The sequence below is a fragment of the Malurus melanocephalus genome, unplaced genomic scaffold (genome assembly GCF_030028575.1).
Source record: "Malurus melanocephalus ecotype Western Australia unplaced genomic scaffold, MMel_1.1 scaffold_1165, whole genome shotgun sequence".
NCBI lineage: Eukaryota > Metazoa > Chordata > Aves > Passeriformes > Maluridae > Malurus > Malurus melanocephalus.
In genome coordinates this window covers 25,279-47,677 of record NW_026624397.1, presented here as the reverse complement: position 1 = coordinate 47,677, position 22,399 = coordinate 25,279, and the positions used below count along the sequence as shown (strand labels likewise).

At 48.8% G+C, this 22,399-nt stretch overlaps 1 protein-coding gene across 1 annotated transcript in view; it reads left to right on the top strand.

The window, feature by feature from the left end:
- The first annotated feature begins 6,593 nt into the window (after positions 1 to 6,593).
- The window catches only part of MMP17 (matrix metallopeptidase 17), a 37,896-nt gene continuing 22,090 nt past the window's right edge, over positions 6,594 to 22,399 (top strand). Inside the window, exon 1 of the mRNA XM_057387278.1 lies at positions 6,594 to 7,175. Coding sequence (XP_057243261.1) covers positions 7,047 to 7,175 — 129 coding nt within the window. The 5' untranslated portion in view covers positions 6,594 to 7,046. The remainder of the gene's footprint in view (positions 7,176 to 22,399) is intronic.

The window sequence follows — 22,399 nt, the reverse complement described above, 5'->3', positions numbered from 1 at the left end:
CAGGGCTCTCAGCACGGTCAAACATTGTTGCCCTTCAAAAAAAACTGAACTCAGCGGAGAGCAGGGCATGGTCAAAAATGGTTTATGAGCAACTTCACAGAATTGGCAGGATGTATATGAGAAGGGCTGGGAGGAGGAAGAATTTGGAGGTAAAGCAGGAAAAGCAGAGCAAGGAGCCAAGGCCAGGGGTGTGCTGTTTTTAGGCGGGTCCCACGGCATAGAGCGCAGGTGAGGTCTGTTAACATGTCCCCTATGGATCCATGATGGAAATGGCATTGCAGAAGCTTTCCTGACCTTGCTAACAAAATTCCCCAGTTGTCTGAGCTAGGCCTCCAGGTTGTCAATCAACATGACACAAGCTGAAAGAAGATATATGGCCAGATTTAATTGATGAGGTGTTCTGACATTGCTAAAGTCTGTATCTGCCTSTGTAGGGTACAGAGAACGTGTGCATATAACAGATCGTGGCTTTTGATGTGGGCCACATAATTTGCTGACTTCCTGACTGACAGAAAGCACAAACATGTATTAAAGCACTATGAAAGCAGCTCAKAGGCTTGTTGTTATCCCTGGCCAAAGGACAGTCTGTAGTGTCTAAGTAGTGTTAAAATCAGTACTATTTCCCAGTGGAAAAGGTAATCTAATGATACCTTACAGCTTTAAAAAAATTYGCTTGCTTTTTTTTTCTTGGATCTTTTTCTCAGTAAAGAGGCTGTTTTCTTCTCATTAATTAACCTCTGAACTTCTCATCATTGCTTAAACAATCTTTTCATGGACTGTTACTGAAAAGCAATGGGAACAAGGATAGGAATGCTGCCAGTGAAGAGAAAATCACACTTTGGTTTTCATTAACACGGCAGTTCTGCCCCATCCTTCCACCTGACTCATTATTACAAGATCTTGATGGAGACTTTCCTGTACTGGGGACACTGCAGCAAAGCTAAGCCTGCAAAACATGAGCTTCTTTTGTATTGTTTTATAATTCATGGGTGTTAATGCCTTAAACGTTGTTCTGTGAGAAGAACATGATGCAGCAGGGAGGCAGAAGTGGTYGGCATTGTTTCAGATGGTCTGTGCTGCTGTCTGCTCAGTGGCAACACGGCCTTGAGTCTTGGGTGTTGTAGCTGCCACCAATGYTCCCGTAGTGCCAAGGGATTCCAGCAGTCGACCGAGATAACCTCATGTTGGGTACCTCACAACCCTTGAATAAAGAGAAGATTGAAAACAAGACATGTCTGCAAGCAAGGGAGGTAAAGGAAATTAGAGAGTAATATCGTTCAAAATCTTGGAGTACGGTTGTATCAGAAAAAAAAAAAAAAAAATTACCGGAATGGGATGGGTGTCTTTGTAAGAGGCAAAGGCAGGACAGCACTGCCAGCTGGGGCTTACTTAGAAGGAAATATTCCCAGGCAGAAAGGGCAGCATGGAAGAAGGTGTGACTGTGGATGTTTGAGCAAAGGAAGGGAGAGGTGGATTTCATGGCCAGGAGGACAAAGGTGGACAAATCCCACATTTCTTTGTGCTAAATGAGCAACAAAAGACAAAGCAGGGTGGTCTGTGAAAATCTTTGAAACAAAAAGGAGCACTTCATTTTATCTGATATAAAGAATTCCACAGAGASCTGCTTAAGAGTAGTGCTGAGAAATCAGTGTTGGATTCGGAAAAAAAGGCTCTGAAACGGGATTTGCTACAGGTACCGGCAGGAAAGCGTCCGGCAAGGGGATGTAAGTGTTTTCCAGGGGAGGAGAAGCAGGCTGGGAAGAACTGCAGCTTCAGGGGAGGCCAGGAAGGCYGCATTTTTCAGGTGTTCTGCGAGAGAAATCTGCAAGATTTAGACATTCGAGTGAGTTAGAGAGGACTAAGCTGTGCTGATAGACGGCTCTGGTGGAATGATGGTTAGTTCTGTCTCARCCTGCGGAGCTGGAGTTGTCCATGAGATGCTGGAGGTTCTTTGTGCCAATGTGTGATTATGCATAGAAAAAAGGTCCTGTGGCCAGGATCACTGTGAGCATCTCTGCAGCATCTCTCCACTCCAGAGCCCTGGTCTGCAGGAAAATGCTGGTTTCCATGCCCCTTCCAACTTTCTTTTCCCTCCTCTAGTATAAGCCATGAAAAAAAAATGACAGTAGGTTGATTTCAGAGAACAAAGAAGCAAAAAATGTGTATACTCCTAAGCCATCCATAAACACCGTCATCCACTTTGGTTTTACTTAGGGAAAAGAAAGATTTCAAAACTTCCCATGAGTAGTACTTAACATACGTGCAACTAGGTGTCTATCACTGGTCTTGGAAAAATAATTGCTTGCTTTTTAGATTTTATTGGTCTCCCATCAGTCTTAAAAGTAGGAATGCAAATAGTTTCTGGATTATATTAACTACAAGCAAGCAAATTATACTCCAGCCACCGTTTTATCCGGTGGCTACRAAAGCATCTAGAGAGCAGCAGGATAATGTCACAAATGTCCTGATTCTCAGACTTTGCAGGGTAAACTGATTCACCACTGGGACTGAGGAAGAAGTTCTTGCTGCCCCTTGGGAATTCCATGTGTGCCCCCCTCCTGGAGGGGGACCACGGCAGCAGCTGCTTAAGATCCGTAAGATCCACTCTGCTGCAGCACAGCAATTTCCGTTTCCCTGGTTGATAGGGCAGAAAATTCTCATTTCTCAACTTGTTAGAATATAAGCATCTGCAGTGATATAACAGGGCAGAAGAAGTTGTATAGTGTCTACCGATAAGAACTACTGCATATTTTATACAAAGGATATTTTCAGTATGGCTGTGTTAAYTGGGAAATTAGAATTGCCTGGATGTTGCCATACATGCTAATTATGCTAAAGACACTGAGGAAAAATCTTTGTCTTCCACATAGCATGTATGGCTAGAAGATAAAGACCTTTTAAATTCACACTTGTCATCTTGGTGCGCAAGGGTGAAAATATTTTAAGTACGTGTATTGGCCTGGAATTTATGTGGAAAGAAAACAGAGTGTTCTTGTTTACAGGTTTTTCAAAACACTGACAATAATGGGCAGATCAGGGAAATGTGAACTTGCAAATCAGCTTTATTAGTGTTTCTTGTYCAGCATGAAAGTTTTGTGCTAAAAGAGACCACAGGTATCACCACAAATAGCTCTCTGCTCTGTGTGTCTATTTACTCTCTCTCATGTACATCTGCTTGCAGATATCTCTATTTTGTTTTGTGCAAAGCAAATATTTTGGCTAAAATGTGTTGAAATGCTGTTTTAACTGAGTCATTCATTTGCAATAAATGAAGCATAAAGAATGCATTTTGGAAGCTACACTTAACAGAATTAAAATCATCACACTATTCCTTCCTTAAATAAATTCTATTCAGCAACTCGCCTGGATAATGAATGGCATGAAAACTCCATCTACCCTCATATAGCTCTTATGAGCACAGAGTTAAACCTGTGCCACTGAAGTGGGTTATTTTGTTTACTTAGAGGAAAAATATTCAAGTTCAGTTTGTTATAACCAGGTGCTTTTTATTGACCAGCTCTGCTCTCTGTAGCTGTAAAGAGCTGATGGCATCCACATGATCTGCCTCATTATTTTGGGCACAGCTTCCACCTTCCCGGGGAGAGCTGCTCGTCTATTACATTCATTAGGTTAGAGTGAAATTAGTGTGATTACTCATATGCTTAAATTTGAGTATATGTGCTATAAACATTCAAATGTAGGAGTTAGAACCTCTCTGGTATTTATTTAGGTCTTCGTGGTCAGGCAGTCTTTTATTAAAGGAGGAAGTCTCAGCCAATAAAATTACACTATTAAAGATTCTCCTCTGGCTCCTTGCAACTGGCATGGTTGTGGACTCTCTTGGTTTTGTAATTTATGGCAGAAATCTGCTATATTTTCTCTTGTAAGCGTTTGCTAAGAATGTTTATAAATATGTTGGGAATTACTTTCAATAGAGTATGGACAAAGCAATTACTCATCCAGTGTAAGTAATCATTCAGATTGCAGGTTCTTATGGTGCAAGACAGGTTGAGGTGCTGACACAGCACCTGTGCTAATAACTAGTATCTGATCAGACGGGGAAACAGGGCATTGACATGTGCAGAGGTCAGAGATGTTGGGAAATTCAGTGACATTTGGCCCCTTAAAAACTCCAAGGCTTTTGTGGGGCAAGAAACAGATGTGGAAATGGTATTCTCTTGCAATATGCAAGTGTAGTACATTCTACATTTGGTGAGAATGGGAATGCTCTTGCATTTAATGCCACAGAAAAGAATCTAAAAAGGTTAAAGCACATTTGACATGGACCAACATTTTCCATTTGGCCTGCTGTCAATCTGCTTAAAACACCTCCTCTGACAGAAACTCTGCAGAGTTTTGTCCCCGATGTGCTGCTGTGAGAGGATGACCTAGGAGGGGAAGATCAAGTGGTAGCTCGTGCCTTAAAATCTTGACCCCTTGAAGTTAAGAGCAAAACTCTTCCAGCTGGAGTGGGCTCAAGCCTTTATCTTTGGTCCAACAACTCAGTGGCTGCCAGTGATGAACCTTTATTCTTCATTGCCTTCTTCTGAAAAATGGGATTAAAGGTCAGTGTGGATAGTGCAGCTTCTTCCAGAACTGTGAGGAAGGCAGCTGAGGTAACCTTGTTGTTGCAGCCTGAAGTGCCCAGCACGGGAGAGGAGCTCTGTGGGACGGGACCAAGTCCTGGAGCTCCAAGCTGCCCAGCACAAGGACCGGTCTGCCAGATAAACTGTGCCCTGCAGAGGGGCAGAGTGTGCTGAATTTGTGCTGAGCAGTTCCCAGGGGACCCAAAATTCCTGGAAAGCATTTTAAGGTACGGCTGAAGCCTTTGTCAGTGTAGCTCCAAACCCATGACATGTCAGTGAACTCGTGCTGGCAGTTTTCACCCTGTCAAGGCTGCCACCACAGAAGCTGCTCATTCCGAGRGTAGGGCTGCAGATTTGTCCCAAACTCTGGGATTCTGACACATTGCTGTGTTCTCTCTGCCTTCCTCCCGAGGATGGCTCCGATCTGCACACAGTCATGTCTGCAGTCAAAAGAAATTATTTCTAATAACAAGAGATTCCGGAGCTGCTTAGCAGGAAATTACTACATGTGATGTTGCTTAGCAATCTCAGGCTAGCCTGACTGCCCGGAATAACGCTTTTCTGTTGGAAAACCCAGAGMAGGTTGAGGGGTAGTGGGTGGCTGCTGCTTTCCGCTCAGAGCAGAGGAGTCGGGAATACGGCAAATAACAGTGCTTGTCCTGTCGGGGCTGGTGTGATGTTTATTGAAAGCGAGAAGGAGCTCCCCCTCGAGAGCGGCGGCAGCTGCGGAGCGGAGGGGAGGAGGCGGGAGCAGCAGGCGGTACAGGGGGTTGGAGTGAGTCCTGCAGACTGAAGGAGGACGCACAGAGACGGGGAACCACGCCCTAGAGACACGGGCATCGTGGCAAAGAGGCCGTGAACATYTTTCCACGATGAATTTAAACGGTGAGTGGGAACTGTCAGCCCTGTCTCTGCGCCTGTGGAACCAGAGGCTTGGGCTTTGCTGGTCTCTTTTAACTTTGCATTAGTATGGAGCAAAGTTCTCGAGATAACAGCTACCTACAACAGGTAGCTGTTGGTGAGGCTCTGAGCTGTGTGATCCAGGGGTTTTCCCTCTGATTTCTCTGGTGCTAGAGCAGTAACTTCAGTCCAGCTCACAGGGACAAGTGTAGTGCAAACTTGCCCAGAGGAAGTGAGCTTTCCCTGTCAATCCTCTCTAACCAATTTCTTTTAGACAAAGATTTCCTCTTCCCTTATCCAGTGGTTTTCTCCAGTCCTATCTGATGTTAAATATCTCCAGAAGCAGCTACGGTTAATGCTGGATTAATCTATTTGTGCAGAAGATGTCATATCAATGTCCATTACAATTTTGCCCGAGCGGCACCTAAAAGCAAATTTTCATCTTTGCCCATTCTTCATTATCTTCATTTCTTATTTATCTTAAAACAGAAACTGCAAAATTATTTTTWAAAACCCAACCCTTTAAAAATAATTTTCTAAGCTGTTGAGTGTGTTAATATGCCAACAGCAACTGAGGAAGGCTGAGTAGAAGTACACGTTCATCCTGAACTGGCAGGAGCTGGAGCTGTCAGGGTGTCCCCTGCCATCTGGCTTGTCGGAGCATGTGGCAGATTCACAGCTCTCGAGGGAGGACACACTGCAGAGGCCACAGGATCCCATTATGCTGTTTATGGGGACAAGCCAGACGTTTGTCTCGCTGAGACGGGATGCCAGTCGGGGGTGTTCCAGCCACGCGTTCGTTCCATAGCCCCTTAAAAACTCGAAGACGAAACTGGTGCTGACAGAAATGTTTATGTTTGGAAAAAGAAAACAAAAAACGTGTCACAACCCTGACGGATTTCAGCTAGASGCAGATACGGAACCGGGATGAGACTGAGCTCGCCCCTGCCGGCGTGGGCTCGGGATCTGTGCCGGTGCTCAGCGGGGCGCCGCGGCCACACCGCGCTGTGCCAGCCCCCCAGCGCCGGCGGAGCCCTGACACCGCCTCCCTCATTACCATCCCTTCCTCCTCCTCCTCCTCTCCCCCGCCCCAGCCTCCTCCTCCTCCTCCTGCCATCCTCGGTCGCGGGCCGCGCAGAGGTGCATGGCAGCGGCGCCGGAGCTGCGGCGGCCCCCAGCAGCAGCAGCAGCAGCAGCTGCCGAGCCGCGCTCTGCTCCGCGCCAGCGCCCGCAGCAACTTTGCCGCTTCGCAGGCTGCGGGAGCGGGGCGATGTTGTGACGGCGCACCCGGCGGCGGAGCCTCCTCGGCAGTGCGGAGCAGCGCGGAGCAGAGTCCCCCCAGCCTCCCTCTCCCGCGGGGCGGAGCGGAGCATCCCCACCTCCCTCCTCCGCGGAGSAGCGCGGCACGGAGCGGAGCCCTCCCGCCTCTCTCCCTCCCTCCTTCCCTGCCTGCCTCCCTCCCCGGCGGCGGACGCAGCCCGGGGCGGGAGCGCGGATGCGGCGCGGAGCCCGGAGAAGCCCATCGCGGGGCCGGGGCCGGGCGGCGCGACGCGCGGGGGAATGCTGAGCCCCGCCGCCCGGCACCGCGCCCGCCGCCGGGAGATGCTCCTCGTGCTCGCTCTGTGGCTGGCGTGGCAAGAAGCGCCCGCGGCGCCGACCCCAGCGGCGGAGGACATCACCCGGGGAGTTGTGAGTTACCCGACACCCCCGTTTCTTTCCGCTCCCGTTTCCCCCTCCACCCGCCTCGCCGGGTACTCCCCCACCTCCGGGCATCGCCGGCCCACGCGTCGCTGGGTGAGCTTCGGCGGCTGGAAACGCTCGCCGGCGCGCCCCGCTGCCCGGTTCTCCCTTTTTCCGCCACTGCCCTCCATCCTGCTCCCGCTGATCGGGCCGTTTTACAGCCGGTGCCCCCTCCAGCATTATCTACGTGGTGCCGCTCGTTGCAGCTGGTGCCCCCCCGCGCAGACGGAGGGGTCGGTTTATCCGCCCCCGCACCCAGCGCCCGCACCCCATACCCGCTGCACCGAGCCCTTTGGAAGCCAGAGTCCCCTACCCTTGAACCCACTGCATCCCACCGCACCTAATGCATGGTGCTTGCTCTGCACCCCGGCCTGGTGACCCAACTTCCCCCAGTCCGGCATTATGGGGCGATGGCCCCAGCAGCTTTCACACATGGATAGTGATTTCTCAGGCGCTGGGAAAGGGCTGGCCTGTCTCGAGGGCTCCCTTCCTGCCATGGAGCCACCCAAACTCCAGCAGCAAGCAGGGTAAAATGGCACGTTTGGAGTCAGAGCGAACCCGGAGGACTGAGACGTGCTTGGGGATGTGCTAAGGGCTGCTCTGTGACGGCAGCAGGTGGAGGATTGCCTTCATTGCAGGAGTCTACACAGCGAGGGCATCCTTGTTGTCCTGCTTCTCCCTTTACAGGTGGCTGCTCAGTCTGCAGGGAGATGGCAGGTTTTAGCATGCATGGAGAGCTTAGGTCATGCCCCTGCCAGGTCATGGTGGTAACAGGTCTCTACAGCTTCACCTTTCTGACAGGAAAGAAGTGGAGGGTTTTCTCCTGGAGGAGGAAAAGTTTATTGTAGCTTTTACCAATTGTAGCTTAGAGAAGCCCCAGTACTGTACCAAACGTGGGTGTCAGAAAGACAGCTGTGGCTGGGTGTGGGCAGGTGGTCCTGGGGCTGGACCCCCCAGTTTGGAGAAATTCCCTCACGTTCACCGATTTTCAAAATGCGGCCAGTGCATTGCTGTGAAGGAGGGAGGGAGGGAGGGAGGGAGGGTTTGCAGCATGGCAGGGTTATCTAATGAGCAGGGCTTGCTCAGAGGAGCACCAGGACGCTGCTCTGCCGCTCAGGCTTCGGCTTCGAGCGTGTGCTGTGGCTCACAGGCTCCGGCTCAGACACCTACCAGGGAGGACAAAGTCTATCGTTCCCCATCTGTTCCTAGGAGAATAGAAAATGGGATGAATGTAAGGTACACCTCCATCATTATGGTGCATTCCCTTTCCTCTGTAACCAAATGTTAAAGCTAGTATTAATATTTCATGCAAACAGCACTCGAATTGATGTATTCTGCCCCAATCAATTTAACTCAAACTTTGACCTGCTCTTTCCCTTGCTACCGAACATGCTGCGCTCATCTTTTATAGGGTAAATGTTAATACTCGAGGGGCTTATTAGTTACTGATGACAACTGTCAAGCATTAATGTACCTATTTAGTCCTGTACTATATTTGAGCATTGTCTCCAAACCCTGCTGAAGAGCTGGGGCTGTCTGGCAAAGCAGAAGGTGCTGGGGGTGATGGTAGYAGAGTAGGAGTGAACTGCAGGAGAAGGGGATTACATTAAACTAGGACTTACTAAGACGGTGAATCTGACATTTAGGATATACGGTGGATGTCAGGGTGCTGTCTCCCTGCTGTGGGTGTGCATGGTGGGGCAAAGAACCTCCCCAGCTTGAGACAGCATTGATGGGTTTCTAAAGGGTTTGAATGTAAATCAGGTTTATGCTTATGCCCTCTAATGAGCATCAGGGAGCACAAGAAGCAAGATATTTTCAGAGGTTCCGTTAGAAAACTACCGCTCTTTGCGAAGTGAGAGCCTCCAGAATTAATTGACATCCACTTGGTGAAGCAACTAAGAAAGTAAAGATCTGTGAGGTCTTTCAATCAAGTATTTGAAAACTAGGAAGCATGAAATTGTGGCAATAGAAAGCTCTGCTAACCTTGGAAAATGATATCCAGCAATTCTCTGTAGTAAACAGAGCACAATATTGACAGAGCTTTTACATCCTAAATGCTTGTCCCTTGCAGCCAAGAGGTTTTCAGTGCTGAGCTGGTCTGTGCCTCTGAGCTCTGTACTCTGCTCCATTCCTGCTTGAAGTTTCTTGTAAGTGAAACCATGGTGCTAGGCCAAATTAGAGTTCAGCAAAAGGAAAGAGGGCTATAATTCAATGGCAGCTCTTATTAGCATGCTGCCCAAAGCAATATAACATGGAACGTTTCTCCAGATTTCATTACTAGTAGAATATCCTGCCCAGTTTATAAATCTAACCTCATTATTAATGTTTTTATTGTTCTCCATTAGCTGTCTTGACAAAGAGAACATAAAATAGCAGATGGACCAGAGCTTGACAAGAGTGATTCCACTGAATTTTAGTATGCCAGTTTTGAGGTTTATGACTTTGCATTTTGCACTGCTGCCTTTGCACTAAACCCCCAACCCCTCCTGACCACAGCATTCACAAATTGCATCATTTTATGGCTGTTGAGTTCAGATATCTAAGGGGTGAAGGCAGCAAAAACTTCCTATACATTAGTAGTAACTGGGTAATGAGAGCTCTCACTTCACTGGGCTTTGAACCAGGTCTGGGGGAAAGTCTGCCTTTGAGTCGAGCTTTTCAGAATAGCTGGCATGTGGAGACTGAACACCGAAATGTTGACCCAGAGACCAGCCTGTTTATAAGGGACCCGGCTGTTCCTGCAGGCAGCTCCTGCCTGCTGGGCTGCATTGCTGCCGTTGTGAGGCCATGGCTATGCCAGGGCAAAACCTGTGCCTTGGGGATGGACTGACTCCCGAGGCTGGGCAAGCTTGGCCCCGAGGGAGACGCTTTGCTCCGGCGAGTTGCTTTGCCTGGCACTGAGGTTGCCGGACAGGAGTTGACAGTGGGGTGGTGGTGGTGGCATCACTGAGATCATCCTGTGTGGACGCTGACTCTGGTATTAGTGGCTAAGGGATGCAGGAGTGCCGGGAAAGTTTTATTTTGATTACAAGAGCCTGGGTGGAAAAAAAAGACTGTGAGCGTCTTTTTCTGTCTTTGTGGCCAGGGGTGAGGGAAGGTCTATGTATGCCCCCAAGGCATTTCTCCAGCTGGGGATTGCTGGGCATTCCTGGGGGCTTTCGTATGAGCGATGCCTCTTTAAGCCTCCTGCTCACAAAGCCCCATCTGTGTTGTTCCCAGAAAAGTTGCTCCCAGGGGTTGGAGGCATTTGCATTCATCAGTGGAGACCAGGGACCCACGTCCCCCTCTGCCGTTATCCCAAGTGGCTCTTTGTTTAGGGCAAGGCCCTCGACTTTGTGGCAGCTTCTCATTTRAATGACAAGGATGCATTTATGGGCTGAGCGAGGTGGCACAGAGCCCTTCGAGGCTGTGCCCCCGCCCCCCGGCTGGCTGTGGTGGGCCAGGGGAGACAGAGGTTCCTCTGTTTTCCCACGTCAGAGAGTGAAGGGACAGGAGGAGCAGCAGTTTSTTATGAGTGTGTACCCTGTATCTCCCAAGCGCCAGATTCAAGAGTAGAAGACAGCCCACGACTCATCCTTGCTGTTTCTGGTGTGCTTTTCCGGCCCTGCGTAGGGTAGGAYCATCCTGCTGCTGTCACTGCCAGGTGCCCATGTGCCACATCCCGCTCCATCTGACCTCCACTCCCACCTGCCCAGAGTCAGCCAAGAACTCTCCTAAATGTCTGCATTTAAGGACCCAGTAGGACATGTCCCTGAGACATGGATTAGCTCCTGGTTCAAGGCTTGGAATAATCAGCCTCTTAAAATAAAATCCTTGTATGAATGTGGGCTGTTCCCTGTATCAGGAGAAAGTACCAGACTTCTTCTGTTTCTGCTAATGGGGAAATTAAAAATTGATAATTCCAGTCGGAGCTTTATTCGGCCTTCTAAAGTGGCGAGTCTTTAAGGACAGAATGCTCCATAGATTCCCTAAACAACTTTGGAGAGAGGAGCTTCGCGTGGCCCCTCTGCCATTAAAGCACTTCAAGCCTTCCCATATGGAGCAGTGCCCAACCCAAGTCCATGAATTCCCTTCAAGAAAGCTAAGCTACCAAATTAAAAAAATAATAAAAGTGCTCTTGGTTATATTTTAAAGTACCTCTTGAAGCCAAAGCACAATGCGGACTGACAAAAGGCTGTCTGGAAGCTTTCAAACAGCCGGGCTGCTGTGAAAGCATTTAATCTGGTATTAAAGCGCTGGTTGGTGTGAACCTCTCCTTCCCTTTCAGATTTGAGTCCTCCATGTACAGTAATGCAATTTCTTCCTGGGCTTGGCTGCTATCGTGGCCCCAGCCGTGGGAATTACCCAGGGTAGTCAGGTCAAATTACCCGCTTTAATGAAACTGCCTTGGGGAAGTGCTCAGAGCTAGCGGGCGAAACCCTGCTGTCACCAGCGACTTCCCCGCGGTTGGTGCTGGGGATGCAGTAAGCTCCCACATTGRCCTCACTCTTCATCCTTGGTGCTGTGTTAGGAGTAGAAGAAATTGCTGGATAGCAGTCCCTGTCTTCCCTGGGGACAGCATGCGGTGGGGCTGTACCTCCACTCCCTCCTTTTGCCCCTAAGATCTCCTGGGACGAAGGGACATTGCTGCCTGTGTGACTCAGCCTGGCAATTTCGTTATTCTTCCTCCTTAAATTAAGCGTGTGAAGAGGCAAATGCAACGGAGGAATGCAAAGTTGCCAAATGCAACACATTCCCATCCCTGCCCGGCATCGGACACGGCTCTCCCGGTTTGGTGTCGGGYGTCACTCACCAGTGGGCCTGAATGTGTCGGCTCTGCGGAGGACAAGGGGGGCAGTGGGTGTGACATGGGTGATGTCATCGTGAAACCGGGGGTCTTGGCTGTCTGTGACACCCCGTTTGTCCTGGCAGGTTCATTAGTGCCAGCGGCCGCTTGCTCTGACTCATCACCAGGGCCATGCACTAATTTCTCACTATTTACTCATTGGCAAAAGTGCTGCAGGAATGGGACTGTGTGGCTCTGGGAAAGGTCATGCCGTGTCTGAGGGAACCTTTATTTCTGGATGCTGTGGGAGCAGTTGTGTACGCTGTGTGGGTCTCATGTCCTGGCTGACCCTGTGGAGGTGACAACACGGGAGGGAAAAGCCATCGCATCTCGGGTGATGATGAACATGGGCCACCACATTGCCACTGTTTAAAGTGCCTCGCTCAGACTAGAGCAGCACTTGAAAGCTTAGGATTTGCTTTCAAAATAACCTGAGATCTGACAGCAACAGTTCTCAAAATGTTTTCTTTAATCAAAATCACTTTAAATGGGTAGATTCGGGAGTTTTGGAATCTCTTGCTGCTGCACACGTGCCAGCTGCATCTTCTTTGTCCCAGATTTTTATGAGGATTGTCTCTGTTTTCTGGGTCAGAGAATTAAGAGATTTGATGTTATATTAAAAAAAAAACCCACCAAATCACATATGCAAAGTTAAATCCAGTGCAAAACAAAGCAGATGTGGGGGTGAGGGAARGGACCTGCTGAAGAACTGGAGAGTTTTAGATCAGAATGAGACACTACCTTTGACAGTAGGTTTGTTCCAAGGGAAGACCTGACACGGAGTAAATTCTGATATTCACCAAGGAGCGTGGTCTTCAGATGGGATATGGGCTTTTTGATTAGCTCTGATGATTTAATAGAAAAGAACCCGATTAAATATGAGAAATTTCCTGCCATCAGAATASACCATGCACACAGAAAATTGTTCTTCCAAGAAAGCTAGAGGTGATCTAGAGCTCCCGGTGACAACCGTCCAAATATGGTGACTTGGGAAGTGGCAGTATATTCAGGATATTTTTTTTAATGTTGTTTTTTACAAGAGGAAGTTTCTGCCTGTTTTTGACGGTCAGTGGTCAGGCAGAGTTCCTCGCACCAACTCACATATTATTTCATCYTGACAATATTGATCTTTTGAGTCAACAAAAGCAATTTTACCTGTGTCACAGGGCCCTTGCTCGAAGGTGATGTACATGTTTAGACTATATTCTCTTGTCATTTAACGAAGCCCCAGCTGGCATCTCTGTGGTTCAGCTCCCAGCGCTGAAGATCATCAGACAGCTCAATGCTGCCGTTACATCCTGGGTTTGCTCTGAAATCCAAGCGTGTCTCGCACAGCCTGGTACACACGTCCTCCTTTAAGGATACAGGACAAAAGCTTCCACGTCCAAAATAGAATTGGGAGATAAGAAATTTGGACTGCTTCACCGACAGGTTTATCTTCGTTTGTGGAGGTTGCCTCTAATGCATCACGGTGAGGGCATTTAACCCCCATGCAGCTTCCCCAGGGCTCACATCCAAAACCACCTGGCTCTGGAATTTTTCACTGTCCACCAAATGCCTCTGGCTGGAGATGGCAGACTACCAAGAGATCAAAAGGAAACTTCAGGGGCTGTTTCCAGGCTTTGGGGATTTCACCATGCAAGAGCTGAGGAAGCAGATCTGAGAATGGTGTTGGAACCAAGGGAACAGCTGAACCCTGGAGGGGATCCAAATGGGATAAAAAGATGAAAAAGGCCAGAGTGTGAGGAAAGGGTTCCCACGGGATGTCTTTTGAGAGAAAAACCTGGAAATGCTTTTCTGAGGAAGCATCCGCTCGATTGGCAGCTGTAGGTTTACCAAAACACTGCAGGGTCTAGGCTGTAGTGCTTGTTCTTGACTGTCTACGTATCAGTCAACCCTTCGTGAAGATTTGCTTTTCTCAGTGACATGCTGTTACACGCAGAAGTGCTGGTACTGTGGCTGGAGTGCATCTCGGGAGACAGATTTTCCCGTTCCCCTCGAAATGGAAGCCATGACTTTGCTGAGCTGGCTCGGCTGGGCTCCTCCACAGCGATAATTGCCAAAAACTTGGATTGACCGCAGGGAGGAAAGGTACAACACAAGAAAATGTTCCTTTTGTCTTTCTGTAGCTCCTGAGAAGTTTAGTTACGGGATCCCAACAAAGGCACAAAGAGCAAAATGATATCGTGACTTCTAGAGACAGTGCTACCGTGACGGCAGGTCTTATCACCTGCAGCTCTGGAGCTGATGAATTCAGTGGTGARTCGCGGCTTTAGAGCCGAGATCTCCTGGGAGATGTGCATCAGCCGCTTTTCCTCCGAAGACAAAACCCTGGGCGAGACCCCGGCCCCGACTTCCCGCCGCTCCCGCTCCCGCCGCCGCGGGGAGGGGACCGGGCGGCGCCTCTCGGGGACACCGGAGCGTCCCGTCGGTGTCGTGCTGGTGCCCTCTTGTGGAAACTGGGAAAACATCCGAAAAAATACGCTGGTGCTGGAAACCCATCCGAGGGAGCGGTGAGAAGTGCCGGTTGCTTCCCTGGGGCTGCACCGTGCCCCCTCCAGCTGCTGCCCGAGGGCATTTGTCACTGCCGTCAATGGCCACTGCGGGAGATCGTATKAACTGAGCCTGGGGGCAGGGGCTCCCAGGTCTCAAATCCTGCACCTAGTGCACACCTTTGGTGGCTGAATCCCTGTATGGTGATAGCTGTCTGTGCTTTAAGTGGATCAAGTTCCCCAAATGCCTCTGCACCTCCTTGCTCTTGCTCTGCAGTAACYAAACACCTTTATCTATAGCAGCACAAACTTTCTACTTGAAGCAGCACGAACTTCTTCTTGAACCAGAGCTTTCTTCTTCAACCAGTCAGGTGTCTCCTGTAGCTGCAGGGCAGGCACAGACCCACTGTTATCCAACTGCAGCATCTCTGCCGCTTTCTTTGGGAAGGCGTTGCACTGCATTGGTCATCTTCCAACAATGTCAGCCAGTGAATGTGCCCTGGGGACCGCAGGGCCAATGTGCTGGCTCTCGCCTCCACAGACCCCAGCCTTGAGTCACTCTCAGCAGCTCTGGCCCCAAAGGGTGGTGACGAATGGCTGCTCTGGAGTAAACTTGCTGGTGCCGAGTAGCTGCCGACCCTGCCACCTGCCTCGCTCCCAGGCCTCTTGGTAAGAGTTGGTAGAAATGATGCTGGACTGGGTAGGAAATGCCAGCCCAGCACCGTCAGTCTGTTTTCCATCCTCTCGTCTGGTATTCCAGCCCTGTGGGGCTTCTGGTGAGCCRCATGTCCGGATCCCACCTCCATTATTATTACCTTATTTTTGTGGGGTGTAAGGGCCTATCAGCCAGCGAAAAGGGTGATTCTGCTCCTAATTAAGAAGCATTAGGGAAWTTAGTTGTTTCCATAACATCAAAATAGCAGAGGGAAGCTGATGGTCTCCAGTCTCCCCAGGCCTGGCTTGCTAGCAGCGCAGGGGGGCAGGCGGTAGCCTCGGCACAAGCAGCAACTGAGGCAGCTGCAAACAAATCCTTTAAGGACTCTCCTGACATAAATAAACATGGAAAATAAATTATGTCCCTGGCACTCTGCCCTCGACTGATGGGAAATAAGCTGCATCAACAAAGTAGTTCAATAACCTGGAAGAGCTTCAGAAGAAATCTGCTCGCCAGCCCCAGGAGAAGGGAGAGCACCGCCTGCAAGCATGCAAAAGCGGTTATGAAACGTGGTAGAGCATGAAGCCATACAGTGTGACAATACTCACAAACTGAACTATGAGTGACGATGGTTCTCCTGTGAGAAAGAGCAGAAAGTAGAGGTCRCATCTGTAGCTGGCGGCAGGTGCGAAAGGGTCAGGGCAAGGGTGCCGGGTTTCCATCCTGAACTTTAGAGTTGTGACCCGTGCTTTCGCTTAGTCATATGAGCAGTGATCATGTTTTGTGTAGGGGAATATGCCGTGAAGTAAGATATAAAGTCTCCGAGGGGACTCGATGATGTAAACGCCATCCCCTGAGGTTCAGCAGTAGGTGTCATGGGCAGCTGTCCTGGCTCTTTGTGGCACAGAAAACCTTGCACTTTGGCTCTAGTTCACCCCATTCCTTCCTGCTTCCCACTGCTCCAGCTATCTCCTGCTTCATCTGTTAATTAGACAGGAGTGGGCATTACCCAGTATCTGAGCTCCCCGAAGGCTTCTGTCTTACGGCAACCTCTGGATGGATCGGAGCTGTTACTGTTTCTTTAATTCATTGTTGCGTTTCTCCGGCTTCTCTAGAAAATTCCCTTTGGTCACGAAGCGACCTGTCTGTCATGTCCAGATAGCCGCTTTTCTATCGGCTGTAGAAATTGCCTGCTTAATTTCCCTGGTGCTGTGCCAGCCCTGCGCCGGGGAGGGGAAAGGAGAGGGGGAAGGAGGGTGCCCGGCATGGTGTGCAGACACGCCTCGGCTGAAAGGCTCACGCAGGGCTTCCCCGGTACCATCCTTGTCTGCAGGGACAGCTCTGAGCAGATGGGAAGGACCAAAAACTACCACCGTTTGTGGAGTGATGGCTGGAGGACACTTCCCACCCGCTCAGGGTCTCCCGGTGATCCTGTTTCTCCCTCCTGCCCTACTAAAACAGCGCCCAGGAGGGCTCGGTCCCATCACTCACATCTCTGACAGCCTTGTCCTATTTCCATCCTTGTGCTGGCGCTGTTTCCTTGTGATTTGAATTTAACTCTTAACGTCAACTCTTGATTTCCACTGCTGTGTGTGTCAGCAAAGCACTAGGCATTCCAAAACCTGCACACCGTCGGAATCTAGGACAAGGAACCGGACACGGCTGAAAGAACGTGCCGCTGGTTTAGATGGGGGAGAGAGCGCTGCGACCCTGGCTGGGCTTTGGGTTAGGGCGTGAGGCTTTGCAGGAACCTGCTKTGCTTTGCTGTGAATTCAAGATTGTGTTGGAAACTATTCACTCTGTTATTATTATGTTTTTCTCTCCTTGCTGTGCCGTGACTCAGTTGGGCTTTTCCTAAATCATTCCTATGTGGTTGGAGAGCTCGGAGGGCTGTGTTTCACATTTAATAATTTGTGTGACTTGATTAATTTGGCCGTATGTTCAAACCTCATGAAACTGACTGATTTTGCTGAGGTTTAAAAAAGATTATATCCATCTCCTACCATCAGTTTTTGCAAATAACCACTTGTTGGTTTCTYGAAGTGTTAAAGATAGGCTGTGCACTGGCAAGAAGTAGTCATATGTAGAAGAGATAGTATGTCTTCTGTGTAAACTMAAATGAGGAAATGGATGTTTTTAAAGCTCTTTAAAGCATGGTTATGTCAGGAGCAAGAAGATCACATTTGTTTTTCGTTTGTATTCAAGGTGAAGAAAGGACAAGACATTTTTTTCTCCTCCTCTGAACTCTTACAATCTTCCACCATAGAAATTGGTGATAATTGCTGCAAAATAACCTGGCTGGGTCAACGTGTAATTTTGAACCTTGATTATCTTTCACTCTGCGAGCAATTTGAATGATTTGATTTTAACACCTTGGTGACCCATCACTGGAACAAATAGAAATCCGGTGAGCAGATGCCAGCGCAGAGTAGCATCGATCCCAGGCTGTGTGTAGCCCTGGGAAAGGCCAGCTGCTGACTTACCCCACACCCAATGACCTTTTCCATCGATTCACCTCTGTTTTGGGTAATTGGCTATTGCACATCAGATTGAGAAATGCTCTAGAAGATGCTCCTTTTTTTCCCCCCGTGTCTTCTTTCTGGGAGATTTTCTTAGGTTTGAACAAAGAAAGRGTGAGCTTTGAATTGCAGGGTGAAGATGAACTTTGAACTGCAGGGTGAGGCTCCTCAGACCGCACCGGTATGCGGGAGTGGGACAGGGTTCAGCAGCCTGGTGACCCTGTTCCTGACACAGCCCTGGGGCTGGGACGGTCTGCTGTGGAGTGGGATGAGATTTCCTGTTGTGTGTGTGCGTGGAGTCTCGTGTGTCACAACTGCTGCTCTGCCAACCCTGGGACAGAAGAAATGCCTGTTTAATTACTGCAGATTTGATTTTGACAGCACTAATTTCCCTTGCTGCCTTCTAACCTTCTCAGTTTCCTGCCAGCAAAGCTAAAGCCCCTTTGCAAAGGCTGTTTGCCCCTGGAAGGGAAGTGGTGCTCCCACACCAGATGAAGAGAGGTTGAAGAGCAGACAGTGATGCCTCCCACAGCCATGGGACCTTTGCCTGATGGTCCTGAGGATTCCAAAACCAGGAGTTAACCCAGCCTGCAGCAACACCTCCTAATTGTATGTAAATGTGGCTGGAGAGATGGGGGCTTTGATTTGCGATGTCCTTGACAAAACCAGCCAGCCCTTTGTTTTTTGGTGCTGGGAAGTTTTCCGCAGGTAGGGGTGGAACTGCCCACAGCACCTAGGGCAGGATCCTGCCTGCAGGATGCAGGATTGGGCCATCACGGAGCAGGATGGCACAAGCAGTGCCGAGGTGATCCAGAGCATCCTCCTTACCGATATTAGCGAATGTTCTGTGTTTSTCTGTGGGAAGGATTTGGAGGAAACTCATCATCTGTGTGCTCATTCAGATGMAGTTTTGCCTGCACTTTATTTGACACCAGTAGCTGCAAATGTTTTGTCACTATGTTGCAATACAGTTTAAACTGTTTTTTGCACTCTGTTCAATGCCAGCTATGGTTTCATTAGCACTGCTGGCAAAACAAGATGGTACCTTGCAACACGTCTTAATTTCCCTTCTTTCTATAAAGCAGAAGGCTTGCCCGTGCTCCTTGCGCCATGCAGTGGAAAGGCAGCAAATCCAGAGCGATCCCACAGCAGGTGGATGCACTCACCTCCTCTTCGCAGTGCTACGGATCTGTCTCAGCAGCTCTTTTTGCATCTGCCCTTTACCTGAGCTCKAGGCAGAGCGCAGGGTCCCGGGGGAAGGGTTGGCGGAAGCCGGGGCTCATCTCTTCCCTTCCACTGAGTAATGCAAAAATTATCAGTTGAAGGAGGTCTTCCCTCAGCGGTGGAGAAGCAGAAAGGTTTCTCTGTGACGGCAATCAGGCTGATCCAATTCGATAGCTTAAAAGCATTGATTCAGCAATTAGTAAAATATGCACTTTCTTTGTTAACAACTGATTTATTCGCATGCTTAAAACTTAAACACTTGCTTATTCACCTTGACCTCATTGGGCTTTAGACACAAATGCTCACTGTAACAGGAGCAAGAGAAAAAACCCAACAAAACACAGCACAGACTTCCATCTCCAGGTATCGGTTGTTTTAACCTATTCCTTATTAATACAGCTTCACTGAGGGAATAAATGCAATAAAAAATTATAATGTGAAAGCCAGGCTACGTGGATACCTGTGGTGAAAGTCTGACTTCCACTGGCATGGAGGCTGCATGGCTGAATTTGTTTTTAATTTCATTCTATTGGAAGGAAGAAATGGAGGCAGATAAATAAAAAATTAAGGTGTTGTGCTTCRTATCTTGTGTAATTACAAAAGCTGACAAACATAATTAGAAAAAACGTATCTGCTAAGCAAACACTGATTGTGAGTGAGGATAACTAACTGTTTCCTTCAGGTACAGCTGGGAGGTGAGGGTCTCGCTTCAGCTCTCCTGGGTTTAGTTCGCAGGGATGATGGTGCTCAGCAGCTGCTCTTAACGCTCGAGACCTTCTGCTTTGTTCGGTGTGGTCTGACACGCTGTAGCTTCTCCATCCCAAATATAGCGTTGCGGTGCCCAACGGCTTTGATAAGGGAATGTTCCTGCCCAGCTCAATCTGTGTAGCTGATTATGAGTCTCCAGAGCAGAGACGACTGTGCAGCTGGAGGTTTCTTTCCTTTCTCTGTGCAGCTCACAAGTCTGTGTTACAAACTCGGTGGCAGGCTCTCCTCGCTTTGGTGCATGTCAAAGACTTCTCTTGTATTTTGATGATCACCAAGAGATGTTTCTCTTGCACAAGCTTCTCAGCTACAGCTTCTAAATGAACCTGTATAGCTTGGAGGAGCTGTATATTGCTGCCCTCTGGGTGCAATACCGGTGGTATGACATTAAAGTATCAGATGCTGAGAGAGTTTTCAGTGGCCTCATTCCAAGATTGCTGCTTTTGGAAGAATTGGTGCCTTGTTGTGCATTAAATTATTTATAAATAGTTCTGTTGGTGACTGGATTTGAGAATTAAAATGCATATGTGAAAAAAGGTTTTCAATAATGAAATAAGGTAACAAAAAGATAAAGCCATTATATGCATATTTAAAATGATACATAACTGTATCTTCTTTCTGTATCTTAATTGTATCTACCCTTTCAGCATCTCAACTAACTTACTAGGCTGAGTAATCAGCTCCTGAAGCCTCCCCCTGTCTGAGTTTGGCTCCTGCCATTGCTAAAGTTGCTGCAGAGCTGCCCTGAGTAGGGCCCCGGCTTGTCTCTTGAGGATGGTAGTCCTGTCTTCCCCCTTTTCCCCAATTTCTGGGCCTGGAGCGTGGGATAGCATATGACAAGGCAGAAAGACAAGGTCTTCAATTTGCTTAATAAGCTGTTGTTATCATATCCCTTCATTGGTGTATTCCCGTTTCAGGTTTCAAAGTACTCAGAGCTTTCTGAGGGTGCACTGAGGGGTTCAGACATCCCCTTATGAGGAGCAGTAAATATTTTTTCCATGTCTATTTATGAATCTATTTCTTGGCTTGGTGTAGAGCTTAGACGAGATGGAACTGCTGGAGGCTAGATTAGGAGTAATTTTCTTATGATAGGGAGCTCTCCCTGCAGACATGCAGCTGATGGGCAGTGGCTTTGAAAGAAGTTGGACCAAAACCTCCTTAAACAGTGCTCCGAAGCATCCCGTACCCGTAGCGGAAAATACAATGTCCCGCTCTTGTGGGGCAGGTCTTCTGCGAGTGGCGAGGGAAGGATCGTGGTGCCACGGGTGCCTTCCTCGGGTGCAGAGCTCCGGAGAGTGTCTGGCCATGTCGGACCTGCTCAGTCCCTCTAACAAACCAAGGGAACAGAGAAGGGCAGTGTCTGAGGATGCTGCTTTGATTTGGCCCGGGGTGCCTTGGAGACTCATGGCCAGGGAAGCCACAAAACAAGCTTGAATAACAGCATACTCAGCCAGCTCTCTAATAAAAAAATGTGGTGTCACYACTCCTCTAGCTGGTCCCAGCTGGAGCCCACACTGTGGTAAGTGTGCAAATACAAAGAAATATAATTTCCTGCAAAGTTTCTGTTTTCCCTCGAAGCCCAAAGTCCTGCCAGTGCCAGACCCTATGTGGGGCCGTGYTTCTGTCTTCCAGTACTAAAAGGTATATAAAAGACTTGTGAACCTCTGTGTTCACAGAGAATAATTTAAGCTTTAACCTCTCCTTACAGATTAACTGCGTTGTGCTCTCAGTGTGGTACTGACTTTCCCTACGTACCATGATCCATGTGCTGTTCAGATCCGATGAGATGGGCAAGCTCATTAAACTCACTAAGCAAAATCGGGACCTCTCATGTCACCCCTTAGGAGAGCCTCCCTGTGTATTCTCATTTTGGTGAAGTGCAATTTGTACTTCTTTTAAAATAATTCATCATTGTCTTGCTCATCTTGGTCTCAATCCAGCAGGAAGATAGGAGTGTTTGGAATCCCTCAGCACAGTTTGTTTGGGCAATGTCGATAGCCCTATGTCAGATACTTGGGAGGCTTGGAGATTTTAAGTAAAAGTCCAAACATCTGTGTGCTGACAGAAGCTGCCCTCTGTGTGCAGGGCAGGTGTCCTCACTCCAGTGATTCAGAGGTCTCAGGGAGCCTCCCGATGCTGGACTTCCCTTGGACGTGGGCCACAGCAGCTGCCCTCCCTGCTGTATGGATGGGACAGGGTGGAGGAGTTTGGGGAGAGGAAGGTCAAGGCACGTTCTGTTCCCTCAGTCCATCTACAGCAGATGTTTCCTGAGGAGCACTGTCCAGCTGGCTCTGCTCTCAACAGCCCCCAGGCAGCTTTGGATTCTGATGATCCCTATAGAAAATTCTCCAGGAAACCGTGAATAGTCCCATCCGGTGCCCAGAAAACCCTGAATTTACAAAGTCTTGGTTTTCTCTTTCTTTGTTCATACAGAGATTTTGTGGATGAGGCAATCACTCACTGTGATTTATTATGCCAGATCAAGCAGGGAAACATCTTCTCTAGCTACGTGCGGATTGCAGGTGAGCACGTGGGGAGAGGAGTTCTGGGCTTACAAGTGCTGTCAGAACTGCATCTAGTGAGATTTAATCTGTCACAGCAGATCTCAGGTTAGATTTGATCCTGTCTCACCTGCTCAGAGCACAACTGTGGGTGATGCCGGTAGAGAAGGGAGGATGCCAGGGGCAAGG